Here is a 13971-nt window from a genome sequence, read left to right on the forward strand (position 1 = left end):
ACCCCTGAACAAGGCAGTTAACCTACTGTTCACCGGTAGACCATCATTGTAAATAATAATTTATTTTTAAATGACTTAAATGTAAATGTAATTTGTTCTTAACTGACTTGCCATGTTAAATAAAGGTTCAACTTTAAATATATATATATATATATATTACACAAGTTCTGATATATCACATGCTTTACTTGTATTTTCCTGCATGAGTAAAATCAGGATTATGTCTCTACTGCCATTCATTCCAATTAGACTGGTTTGTATTTCTCCCTGACCAATATGACTGCCTTTTTCACCCCATTCTGGAACTTTGAGGGTTTATGACATACCTCTAGTAGGCGAATTAATAGGTAAAGCGGTTAATGGAACGCAGACCGTGGGGTAGACTGGTGCACATTCAACAAATCTGATTAAACAAAGTGAATATTCGTAACAATCAATCAGGATTTATGCATTGTAAAAGGGCCCACTGTGTGGCTACTAACGTCCGATTTGAATATATTTGACTGTTTTAGCTGCATAACATTTAGTAGTCCCTTTTCAGGCTTAGAAGTGACTGCTAAATGCTAACTCCCGTTCGTATAAGGGGGAAGCATAGCTAGCATTGAGAAATCGGTGGTCATTTTTAACTGTAGTGCAGTTTATTGTTGATGATGACATGAACCTGTATTGGGATTGACATACAAGTATTATACTCCGTTTCTACATAGTGTGAAATACACATATAAACAATAGCTGTAGTCCGGTCCTCCCCAAGAGGCACAATACACCTGTAGATAAGAGTTCACAATGGAATTTGCTAACATGAAATTGCAAACTAAAACGGATAGAATTCATTTCAAATCTAGCACCTTCAGATATGCCTACAGAGACATTAAACTGTTTCACATAATCGAATCAACATACGTAAAACATAATGTAATGAGCCGGGTACCAAAAAGAGGTTTGCTATAGTTACCTGAAACTGGAGTCTCCATTGCCCATTTCGACCCGGGGTGGAGAGACTGAAATGACGCGCGCACCTCGTGGCAGCTGGGAGTCACTGGTACCTGTCCGCCCGGTAGGGTGGACGGCAGGCACAGGGCGCACAGAAAGAGCACGCCAGACAGCGGAAAACCGTCCATGGCTCACCCGCACAAAATGTAGCCGATTTGTAAACTTAGTCCGTACTGCAGTTCCTTGCATAAAATGTCGAGTGCCAAGTCAGTACTTAACCCACAGCAAGATTAACGACCACTGACTAACTGAACAGCGCACTCGTAATGTTGCGTTGGATTAGGTAGCAGCGCAGCTCCTGACCCCTATTTGATAAAGAATCCTTCCGCTCTTCCAATCAAAAAGATCACCAACGCCGCGAAACTGCATGTCCTTCTGGGGTGCTGATGTAAGGTGTTCTCCTCACAGAGTTCGTCTCATTCAAGTCCAACTAGAAACTCGTAGGTATATCTGCTGTTGTTATTTATAATGTTCGGGTAAAGCGGGACATTGGTGTTGATAAAGTTGTAAATCCCCCTTACTGCTTGCTCTCAATTTACTCGGTCAGGGTGGATGAGCACTGAATCAAGACTGCGCGTTATCGCTCTTAATTAAGAGCGCGCGCCACAAACCGGCACCGTTCGCTTTATCCTATGAATTCTCACATACTGTATATTCAATTGATAATCGTAAAACAATTTTGCCTATCTGAGATGAGCATCTGAGGATCTCAACTGTTTATTGGCTTATAAAATAAGGTTAAAGCAGAAATGGTGCTTCATGCAAGTCTGCACTTCATAATAATTATTTTACAATTTGACTGAATTGTGTGCCAGTGTTTATACATGCTGAAAAAATACTAATAGTAAAATGGAATAAGTGCCATGTTGTTCTATTAGAATTTCCAGATGCATTGTATCCATTAAACAATGACAATCATTCAAGCATGCATTTACATATTTCCAAACATTACTGCTTAATCTGTGTCCAGGAAAACGGCCCTAAATTGTCTACCAGGTTAAAGGCAGCAGGATTACAACACACGGATTTAGCCTAATTAACAGCTGGAATAATTACTCTTAAGTCCTTTCAGTGTCCCCAAAACCCATTGACATGGTAGTTTTATTGGCAACCATGTGTGGCAAGCATAATTTCAAAGTAACTCTGAAAACAATAATTCCAGGGTGATATGAGATTTTAGACATAACACATTTCTTTCTTTATAAATGTTATGCATATAATAGGCCTTCCAAAGTGTAATTACACATACCACAAACATGTACAAGTCCTAGGTAACAATGTGTACCTACATTGTAATTGTGTTAAGGCACCATGGTAATATTCTCTGTCAAATCCCGAGTGCTACTGTAGTTTGCTTTCTGCTTTTCTCTTGTTCAAGTGTACAGCAGCACCCCATATGCACCTACTGCCACCTAGTGGGGTACTGGCTATAGCCACAGCTTCCACGGCCTGGTCCTATGAAGGATACAAACTTCTACAGATGTTGCATTTGTAAAGGAAAAACAGACAGAAAAAAACCCTTCAACGTTCTTTTATTTCAGCAGTTGAGTTGATCGTTTTAAATTTAGAGAAGGAACCAAGTGGATAAATGGCACACTGCTGCTGCTGCTCACATCTGGCGGATTACAGATGTATACTGTGCATCTTTTGGTCGATTTTGGCCACCATTAACATTGCGAACTCTTCCACCCAAAAACAGCAAGACAAACAACAAGCTAAACTGCTTGCCAAGCAGATCCATTCTTCCAACCCACACAGACATAACACATCCCCATGCTTGCCATCCCCGAGACCAAGCCCACGATAACAGCTGTGTTGACAGATTGCCTGCTGCATACTTAAACATAGCAGAAGTGTTCAACTTGAACATGAGGATATTGTAGTTTTCTGAACAATATAAAACAATACAAGGGGGCCCAGGGGAACAGAAGCTCTTCTCTTGTTTGTTGAGTGTCTCAGGTACAGAGAGTTTTGCATGGATTTGCACAGCAGAAATGTTCAGAAGCTGAAAGCAAACCTGCAAAACTCACAGTAAACCCATGAAGTGCCATGGATGGATCTCTTCAAGGCGGTCTCAGTAGTGCGCTTCAAAGGGAGGGTGACCGGCAATACTTGAAGTGCACACACTGCAGTAGGTCCATTTAAACTACCTGCACTGTGAGCACTTTGGAACTGCCAGGACAATACAACATAGAATATTCTAGAACTTGGAATACCCCAACAAAACTTGACACAAACTACAAAAAAAAGGCTGATAACTTATGACTAATACACAATACCAGAAATATGAAAGAACATGCAATGAGGTAGTGGTATTTACTTTTTATACTAAAACATTTTAGAAATATAACACTTAATTCCAAATTGTGACATATGCTAGCTCACAGGTCAGAAATTAACAGTGACAGGAAACAGATGAAACTGCTGTCACCAAATGTCCAGTGTTGGGATACAAGTGCTCCAGCCAGAAGGAGCAACTAGGGCAGTAGATACTAAACTATTTCACTAACTACACTAGATGCACCTTAGCTGGAGAACCAGAATAATTAGTGGATAAATGGCACACTACTGCTGCTCACAACATCTGGCGGATTACAGATGTATACTGTGCAGAACCAGAATAATTAGGGTTGGGAAAACAGTCAATCTTTTTTCAATGAGGATTGGATGGCGTAATTCTGACTTTACTTTCCATTTTAGAAGCATTGTATTTGAAGGTCACCTATAAAGAGAAGCAGAAGAACACGTTTTTAAGAACCATCAAATCAAAGTTTATTTGTCACGTGCACCGAATACAACAGTGAAATGCTTACTTACAGGCCCTAACCAACAGTGAAATGCTTACTTACAGGCCCTAACCAACAGTGAAATGCTTACTTACAGGCCCTAACCAACAGTGCAATTTTTAAAGTAAAAAAATAGGTATTAGGTGAACAATAGATAAGTAAAGAAATAAAAAACAACGGTAAAAAGACCGTGAAAAAAAGACCGGCTATATACAGGCACCGTTAGTCGGGCTAATTGGGGTAGTATCTACATGAATGTAGTTAAAGTGACTATGCATATATGATAAACAGAGAGTAGCAGCAGCGTAAAAGATTAACCACTTCTGAACAAAAGTCTCAATAGAAAAAAATCTAACAAACACCAAAAGGTGTGGCTATTGCGAAGACACTTAACATAATACAATTGAAATGTTCTTACAGAATCGTAGCATAAACAGGGTGAAAGATGCAACAAAATAGTAAAAAATATTTTTTTCAAATCCACGTGTTATTTAGTTAAACTATTGTGAACTTAATAACACGTCGTTTGTCTATTTAAATCAAATACAAGATTTGGCAAAATAAAGCTAAACCTGTGATTTGCTCTTTTACAATCAGGATAACGCATGGAGAGGGAAGCAAGGGCAGGCGCCATGATAAATTCAAACAGGGATTTTTTGGTTTGGTTGTGATGCACTCTGGGCTAGCCTACTCATTTGCGCGATAGATGGAAATACAGGAACAATTCGATACATACCCGTTACCTGCCTTTACCTTACTCACTGATTTCCTTAGTACCTTTACCTAACCTAAGTATAGAGCAGTAACGTTATATCCATATAGCCTAAAGGTGCAATAACATTTTGCTTGTGTAAGGGGCTTCATTAGCATACAACCTTTCCAAACGTTGACTTTGAATCTAAATAGAAATACCAATGTGCTAGTTTCTACTTTAAATTAATGAATGATACAACAGGTGGCTTGTTAAATCATTTAATCTGTTAGTGCAGGAATGTGGCCATAAATGCTCATACTATCGAATTAGCCATAGCAACCTGTGGCTAACATTTTATCCGCTAGTTTTGGCTACTTGCGAGTTATTGCGCACTGTATAGGTTGTTTATTTGACTGAGCAGCTTCATACTTTTTTACATTCTACGATTTAAAAAAAAGAAGCTTTTAAATGAATCATATATACCATGTAGAACATATAACAAGCTATACTTGTGGTTAGCTAAACTAGTCTGCCAGCACAAAAAGCATGACCATCGTGCGCAAAAAGGTTTGAAACTTTTATTCAACAGATTGAATAAAACTATCCCTACATTGCCTAAATGCCATTTTGATTTGTTAAATTAGTTAATAAACAAATAATCTTGATTGTTCATATTACCTTTAAGTTGTTTTGAATCTTTACTGGTCGGAGAGTTTTACGAAAGAGGCGCGAACGTATCGTCATGTGATGTGATGTGCATTTCTCGAGTCCCCACTCCCCAACCAAACCCTTTCAGCATGGGAACCACATCCGCTATTAGTCACAATTGCATAATTAACTCAAACCTTAATTGCAGATTAAATAACAGTAGCCTACAATTTGATCCAAAAACAACCTTTTTGGTTTTCTTTCCAAAAGCAAAGTTGCGCGCAGTGATCTACAAATAACTTAATGTTTGAAAATATATGTTATAATAGATTGAATATGTTAATCTTGATTAATTACTTTAATTTAAGTTATTGTATAATTACTTTAATTTGAAGATATTGTATATATTCTAAAGAAAAAGCTTTAGACTAGCATGAAATAGCCTTCTGAAATATTTATAAACGAAAAAAATAGACAAAAAAATATTAAACTTCTAAATAGACAATGAAATATCTATACATACCATAAGGAATAAGCCAAATATTACACTAATAACTTGCATGATAAAACATGTGGTTAAAACACTATTTCTATGCATTTTCATACAGATTATGTGTCCTTTAATGAATACTTACCAAGTAAATAAGGGAAGGTAAAACGCACACCTAATTTGTCAGCCTGTGAATTGTGGTGGCGCATTTCAAAACAGAAGCAACAACTATTCTCAACATAAGCGAGTGTTCTTATTAGTATAACGTACCTTGCCACGCAGATGTTGTATTTTCAACTTCAGCCATTCTGGCTGACAACAAAAAGGTTTGCCATGCATGAAATTTTATGAGCATCTATTTTGTCCCCCGCCTGGGGGTGGGGAAATGAGTTCAGACTGTCCATTATCTTGTGTAGGCCTATATGTCCTAAATATACACCGACATTTTGCTGACTTTTTGAAACTTTTCAAACGCAAACAATGAAAGTCAAATGTTTACCTCAAATTTTAAATAAACTTGTTTCATTGTCCATCTCGCTCTGCCCTCCATTAAATCATATGGTCAAAGAGTGTGACCTGTAAACCCTACCCCCACACGACTCCACACCAATTCCGTCTAAAGAAGCGCAATTATTAGCGGCCTCAAATAACATACTTCGCTCCACATTCCCGCGTGTTATTGTATGTAATCTTTGAGTTAGGGGCTAATTGTTTAAAATAGACCTTTTTACATAAACGGTTGTGTCATTCAAAACGAATTTGTCAAGTATGTTTTCTTCTCAGTAAGTTGTTTGCTCTCTATACGGTTGTAGGTCTATCTGTCGCTTTTATTCCTCTATTGGTACTTTGAATGTTTAAATTATAAATTGTTGATCACATATCCATATTCGAGATAATCGAATGAAGCCACAAAACATATCTTTAGCGAAATAGTTTTATCACTTTGGCACGTTTCTGCATATTGGTTCATATTGTCTCTTTCCAATAAATTAGTAGTTTGCGCTGTTATTAGACTACAGCTTAGTTCTTCTAACTAAGTATGATTAAGATTTGATTTGTTTGATTTGATTTTGAATTATGGACAGTGTATATATACATAAGGGTATTATAATCAGTGGATTGGGATTTAAATAGTCTCTCTAAACGTTTAGGTTAGTTCAGCAAAACAGTAGGTAAAATATGTAAACATAACAACAAATGTGTGTACAAAGGAATTCACATTGAAGCTACCTTCACTCCAATAATGAAAATTACAAGCACTGAAATATTTCGAAGATGCGGAAATCGTGAAATTTTGCAAAAGCTTTCACAACTAAATCATTCAGTGGAGACTTACAGCCTGCACATCATTAAATCTTTGGAATCAGCTCTTCCTGATGCACTATATATAGCATGTCCATGGTTCAAGCAAGCACGATTGAAACGTGTCGTCTGATGGAGGAGCATGGCATTCCTTGTCTATTGTATGGCCCTAGTCAATACCTCACATTCACCAGTGTGTCAAAAGAAGTTGAACAGCTCCCTAGATGTGTGCTTCTACTCTCATTCAGCACCTTGAGTAGATCGAAATAAGTCACTAAAATGCTTTTTTTTGTTGCTAATGTAACCCATGTAGGCTATTAAAGTCCAATCCAACATATACAGCTCAATTACTTCTATTCTTTATTATCAAAAGATACTGAGATCAGTAGACTAAGTTATTTTGTCGAAAGAATGTAACATGAATTATCGAATAAACTCACTAGACCGGTTAAAACAAAGAGGAAACAGCATAAATATGTTTCCTTTAGATATTCAATTAAATTAAATTAAACTTAAGATGGGCTATAAGTTAAATATGATTAATATTATTGGAGTTAATTCTCTAGTGAGATTTTTTTTCGCCCGTGTTGATCAAACCGGTGGTGGGTGGTGCGATCTCTGCGAAACTTCTACAGAGAAGAAGAGGCGAAAAGAGAGAGGGTCCACTTCTGTCATAAATCTGAACATAGCAATAAGCAGACCGATAAGAAAATCGCCTGCCTCCCCACCTTTGGGACGACTCCCATTGTCAGGGCGGGGACAAGACCAACTCGTCATTATATACAGCATTTCTGGCTTCAGTTCGAAAATTCCCGCCCTCAGCTTTACTTCCTGAAACATGATCCTTTGGTTACAATGTTGTCAAGGAAGTTACTTAGTAGCTATCTACAGCCACAACACTAGTGAAGCAATAAACTAACGCAATCATCTAGCATGAGGTACTAGCGCCTTTAATCGTTTCAATGAAAAAATTATTATAACTAAGTATGCTAAGTTAGTTCTTTGTCAATTTAGATAAACATGTAGGGTTTTTAGCCGACCGTGTAGAAAATGGCAGCGGTTTTAAATGTACCCAATAGGCTATTCCTATTTAATCCAAGAAGAAACAGAAGATATACAACCATAATATATGTCACTATTAAACTTGCGATTAACAATGTTACATTTTTCATTAATAAACTATTTGTAAACGATGTAGTCTACTCAGCCTATTGTTATAGTAGTAGGCCTATTTTAAATCTACTTAATTCGTTTATAAACATTTTAAGTATCACACATAATGATTTAAAACGATTGTGTGTCTTAGACACACATGGCTTATTCATGAAAGTTATATAAAGTTAACCAATGATAACATTTTATCTTTCAACCCTTATTAGAGACCATGGTTGAGAAAGAGAGAGGAGACAAGTCACAGAAACTTGATTGTGAATCAGAGGACCGTCAGTAGGTGGAGACACTGTTCCCTCCTCACTTCTCCCTGTTGACTGGTGGTGGAGAACAATATCTGTGGGTCCAGGAAGGCTGGAGCCATTAAGGTAACAGAGCCATCATCATTACCCTCTTAAGAGGAGACTCTGTAGGCAGGACTTCTACATGACTATTCTACAGATGGTACAACACAAAGAGGTGCAGCGAAGAAACGAGACACCATTCCAGAAGATCATCAAGGAGGACTTGCAGAAGAAGGGAGGGGAGTTGAGCTCTGATTATGAGGGCCACAATAATTTTTATTTTTTATTTAACCAGGTAGGCTAGTTGAGAACAAGTTCTCATTTCCAACTGCGACCTGTCCAAGATAAAGCAAAGCAGTTCGACACATACAACAGAGTTACACATGGAATAAACAAACATACAATCAATAATACAGTAGAAAAATATATATACAGCATGTGCAAATGAGGTAGGATAAGAGAGGTAAGGCAATAAATAGGCCATGGTGGCAAAGTAATTACAATATAGCAATTAAACACTGGAATGGTAGAATGTGCAGAAGATGAATGTGCAAGTAGAGATACCGGGGTGCAAAGGAGCAAGATAAATAAATAAATACAGTATGGGGATGAGGTAGATTGGATGGGCTATTTACAGATAAGCTATGTACAGGTGCAGTGATCTGTGAGCTGCTCTGACAGCTGGTGCTTAAAGCTAGTGAGGGAGGTAAGAGTCTCCAGCTTGTGATTTTTGCAGTTCGTTCTAGTCATTGGCAGCAGAGAACTGAAAGGAGAGGCGGCCAAAGGATCCAGGGGAGGACCGAGGCTGGGAAGGAGAGGTGGAGAGGAGTAGGTGTATCTGGAACATCCAGGACATTGGGGTCCTGCGGAGGGCTATCCGTGAGGTTGAGGAGGACAGATGCAGGCTGAGGGCTAAGCTGAGTGAAGCAGTGGCAGAGGCCCAGAGGCAGGGGAAGAGAGGAAGTGTCTGCAGGGCCTGCTGGAGGAGCAGCTGACCTGGCCAGGCAGGAGGCTGCATGGCCTGCCTCTCGGTTGGCACATAAGCTAGCTCTACAGAGGAGACCAAGACTCAGCTGAAGGAGAGCCATACACGTAATTATGCTGCCTTGGGATTCCTGCGCAGGCACTTCAATAACCCATCAGAGGACACCAAGACTCAGCTGAAGGAGAGCCATACACGTAGCTATGCTGCCTTGGGATTCCTGCGCAGGCACTTCAATAACCCATCAAGAGGACACCAAGACTCAGCTGAAGGAGAGCCATACACGTAGCTATTCTGCCTTGGGATTCCTGCGCAGGCACTTCAATAACCCATCAGAGGACACCAAGACTCAGCTGAAGGAGAGCCATACACGTAGCTATGCTGCCTTGGGATTCCTGCGCAGGCACTTCAATAACCCATCAGAGGACACCAAGACTCAGCTGAAGGAGAGCCATACACGTAGCTATGCTGCCTTGGGATTCCTGCGCAGGCACTTCAATAGCCCATCAGAGGACACCAAGACTCAGCTGAAGGAGAGCCATACACGTAGCTATGCTACCTTGGGATTCCTGCGCAGGCACTTCAATAACCCATCAGAGGACACCAAGACTCAGCTGAAGGAGAGCCATACACGTAGCTATGCTGCCTTGGGATTCCTGCGCAGGCACTTCAATAACCCATCAGAGGACACCAAGACTCAGCTGAAGGAGAGCCATACACGTAGCTATGCTGCCTTGGGATTCCTGCGCAGGCACTTCAATAACCCATCAGAGGACACCAAGACTCAGCTGAAGGAGAGCCATACATGTAGCTATGCTGGCTTGGGATTCCTGCGCAGGCACTTCAATAACCCATCAGAGGACACCAAGACTCAGCTGAAGGAGAGCCATACATGTAGCTATGCTGCCTTGGGATTCCTGCGCTGGCACTTCAATAACCCATCAGAGGGCACAACACATACACTGACAGACAAGAATGCACACTTTTTTTGTCCCATTTTTAACAAACTCACAAAAACATACTGCACAAATGCTGTTTGTAAGGCAGGCCTTCAGTCCAACTAGCCTCTCAATTACATATTGGTGGAAATACTTTATGCTGGATTTCCTTACTGTAATAAAAACACAAACAAAGATGTCTTAATTTTATTTTTATATATGCTTCCACACGTTCACCTTTTAAAATAAAGCTATGTACACATTGTACACATCTCCCACAGTAAATAAAGAAAATAATAAAAAAATTGGGGAAAAAGGAAGGCAACAGTGAAAAAGGTAAAGCACAACATACATTTTACAGTTCAAATTCTGAATCACCCAAAAATAATTTAGCCTTGACAAATCTTGATCATTTTTGTATGTTGTCATTGAGTTATTATACTAGCCAAATAACCACAAGTCTGAAAATTATCAGAAATGTTTTGCTTTATATTTGATTTCCTCCAATAAATTATTCAGTTTAAAGTTTTGATCAAACATTAATGCTTGGTCTACCACAAAACAGGTGCTCTGGAATTCCTATAAATAACAGACTGTGGGCTGATTACAGTGAACGGGATTAAGCCTACAATACTACTGGACTGAATTGCACTTTTGGTAAAAAGTCCTGGAATAGTTCATATGTATTCCATTCAAGGTTTATCTATATTCAATAAATCACATTTGCAGTTAATAATTTAATCTGGGCCTGTGAAGTTGGCGTTTTTTGGGACTTGAAATACATTATTCCCCCCCCCCTCATCAGTGCTCGACGTGGGCAGGAGCTAACCGGAGTATAGTGCCAGCACCTCAAGTTTTCTACTGCTTGAGCTCCTATACCTCCACATACATGGACTTCCCAATCAAATTGCAATTCTGAAAGTAAGGCAACATTCATACTTGTGTGTCCTCTTATTCAATATGAATTGAAATTTGAGGCACCCAACTAATACATTTCGCTGGAAGATTCTGTTTTTCCCCTTAAAGAAAACCAGGTCCCACTCCCTGTTGAAGTTAAAACAAAACCATTGACATATTTAGCATGTATAATACAAACCACTGCTCTTTGTCCAAAATATATTGTCAAGGAGGGTAGAGAAAACAGCCCTTATGAACTCAAAACCCCATGAGGTATATACTAGAAAATTGTGCAGACACCATATTTTTTTGTAATCTGTTATGCAATTTAAGTGACACTAGGTAAGGCAAAATGCTGTTATTTCATGAGAATCCCATTTTGTAGTTCATCTGGACAACATACAACGTAATTATTGATTGAGGTATTGATAGGTCCTAAACTTGAGTAGAGAATTGAGGAGTGGCCAATTAGGTGCAAATGATAGAACATACTTCATCCGAATTGGCTAATTTAAGTTTGACGGTGTCGATCATTATGTGCATTCTGTGGATTCTTGACCAGTGCATCTGGCTGCCTGAGAGAAGCCCTGAGAAGCAGCATGCAGCTCACAGTAAGCCCATGTTTACTAGAGTATCAGGACTGGGCAGATTCGGCTCCTCTTAAACAGTAGTGTTACTTTCGTATTGTATTACTCGTCCCATAGATACTATGTGTTAGTAATATTGTTGGGGGGTACATCTCATCTTTATATTATTTATTGATCATTTCTAAAATAAAAAACACCTTCCTAACCTACACCAGTTCCTAACTGCACATGAAAACTAGCAAGCGTCCGTGCCAAGAGAAAAAGAAAGAGTGCAATCATTGGGATCAATCAGACTAAAGAATGGATGGCTGCCTAAGATCACCCTGCAGCCTAGCCTGGGCCCTACTAAAACCATCTGTAGGTTCTATTATAGTCCACTAGCCTGGGCCCTACTAAAACCATATTTAGGTTCATTATAGTCCACTAGCCTGGGCCCTACTAAAACCATCTGTAGGTTGTATTATAGTCCACTAGCCTGGGCCCTACTAAAACCATCTGTAGGTTCTATTGTGGTCCACTAGCCTGGGCCCTACTAAAACCATCTGTAGGTTCATTATAGTCCACTAGCCTGGGCCCTACTAAAACCATCTGTAGGTTCTATTATAGACCACTAGCCTGGGCCCTACTAAAACCATATTTAGGTTCTATTATAGTCCACTAGCCTGGGCCCTACTAAAACCATCTGTATGTTCTATTATGGTCCACTAGCCTGGGCCCTACTAAAACCATCTTCAGGTTCTATTATGGTCCATTAACCTGGGCCCTACTAAAACCATCTTTAGGTTCTATTATGGTCCACTAGCCTGGGCCCTACTAAAACCATATTTAGGTTCTATTATAGTCCACTAGCCTGGGCCCTACTAAAACCATCTGTAGGTTCTATTATGGTCCACTAGCCTGGCCACTACTAAAACCTTCTGTAGGTCCATTATAGTCCACTAGCCTGGGCCCTACTAAAACCATATTTAGGTTCTATTATAGTCCACTAGCCTGGGCCCTACTAAAACCATCTGTAGGTTCATTATAGTCCACTAGCCTGGGCCCTACTAAAACCATCTGTAGGTTCTATTATAGTCCACTAGCCTGGGCCCTACTAAAACCATCTGTAGGTCCATTATAGTCCACTAGCCTGGGCCCTACTAAAACCATCTGTAGGTTATATTATGGTCCACTAGCCTGGGCCCTACTAAAACCATCTGTAGGTCCATTATAGTCCACTAGCCTGGGCCCTACTAAAACCATCTGTAGGTTCTATTATGGTCCACTAGCCTGGGCCCTACTAAAACCATCTGTAGGTTCATTATAGTCCACTAGCCTGGGCCCTACTAAACCATCTTTAGGTTCTATTATAGTCCACTAGCCTGGGCCCTACTAAAACCATCTGTAGGTTCATTATAGTCCACTAGCCTGGGCCCTACTAAAACCATCTGTAGGTTCTATTATAGTCCACTAGCCTGGGCCCTACTAAAACCATCTTTAGGTTCTATTATAGTCCACTAGCCTGGGCCCTACTAAAACCATCTATAGGTTCATTATAGTCCACTAGCCTGGGCCCTACTAAAACCATCTGTAGGTTCATTATAGTCCACTAGCCTGGGCCCTACTAAAACCATATTTAGGTTCTATTATAGTCCACTAGCCTGGGCCCTACTAAAACCATCTGTAGGTCCATTATAGTCCACTAGCCTGGGCCCTACTAAAACCATCTGTAGGTTCTATTATGGTCCACTAGCCTGGGCCCTACTAAAACCATATGTAGGTTCATTATAGTCCACTAGCCTGGGCCCTACTAAAACCATCTTTAGGTTATATTATAGTCCACTAGCCTGGGCCCTACTAAAACCATCTTTAGGTTCTATTATAGTCCACTAGCCTGGGTCCTACTAAAACCATCTGTAGGTTCATTATAGTCCACTAGCCTGGGCCCTACTAAAACCATCTGTAGGTTCTATTATAGTCCACTAGCCTGGGCCCTACTAAAACCATCTTTAGGTTCTATTATAGTCCACTAGCCTGGGCCCTACTAAAACCATCTGTAGGTTCATTATAGTCCACTAGCCTGGGCCCTACTAAAACCATATGTAGGTTCATTATAGTCCACTAGCCTGGGCCCTACTAAAACCATATTTAGGTTCTATTATAGTCCACTAGCCTGGGCCCTACTAAAACCATCTGTAGGTCCATTATAGTCCACTAGCCT

The 13971-nt window shown here is 39.8% G+C and overlaps 2 protein-coding genes and 1 long non-coding RNA gene across 3 annotated transcripts in view; 1 reads left to right on the forward strand and 2 right to left on the reverse strand.

The window, feature by feature from the left end:
* Positions 1 to 1502, reverse strand: part of gpc3 (glypican 3) — a 566197-nt gene extending 564695 nt beyond the window's left edge. Inside the window, exon 1 of the mRNA XM_065018217.1 lies at positions 956 to 1502. Within this exon, the coding sequence (XP_064874289.1) occupies positions 956 to 1121 (166 nt within the window). The 5' untranslated portion in view covers positions 1122 to 1502. The remainder of the gene's footprint in view (positions 1 to 955) is intronic.
* A 1006-nt stretch (positions 1503 to 2508) lies between these two features.
* Positions 2509 to 5240, reverse strand: LOC135571722 (uncharacterized). The gene is made up of 2 exons (XR_010463878.1): positions 5152 to 5240; positions 2509 to 3715 (listed from the first exon to the last, which is right to left on the reverse strand). It is a non-coding gene; the product is annotated as an uncharacterized LOC135571722 (long non-coding RNA).
* A 2518-nt stretch (positions 5241 to 7758) lies between these two features.
* On the forward strand, positions 7759 to 11416 carry LOC135571771 (uncharacterized). The gene is made up of 2 exons (XM_065018462.1): positions 7759 to 7851; positions 8293 to 11416. The coding sequence occupies exon 2, from the start codon at positions 9553 to 9555 to the stop codon at positions 10411 to 10413; it is 861 nt and encodes a 286-aa protein (XP_064874534.1). The 5' UTR covers positions 7759 to 7851; positions 8293 to 9552; the 3' UTR covers positions 10414 to 11416.
* The last annotated feature ends 2555 nt before the right edge of the window (positions 11417 to 13971 follow it).

This window comes from Oncorhynchus nerka, linkage group LG5 (genome assembly GCF_034236695.1).
Source record: "Oncorhynchus nerka isolate Pitt River linkage group LG5, Oner_Uvic_2.0, whole genome shotgun sequence".
NCBI classification, from domain to species: domain Eukaryota; kingdom Metazoa; phylum Chordata; class Actinopteri; order Salmoniformes; family Salmonidae; genus Oncorhynchus; species Oncorhynchus nerka.

What these genes read in the sequence shown, in the direction of transcription:
- LOC135571771 (XM_065018462.1), top strand. Translation starts at nt 9,553, where the DNA reads ATGCTGCCTTGGGATTCCTGCGCAGGCACTTCAATAACCCATCAAGAG.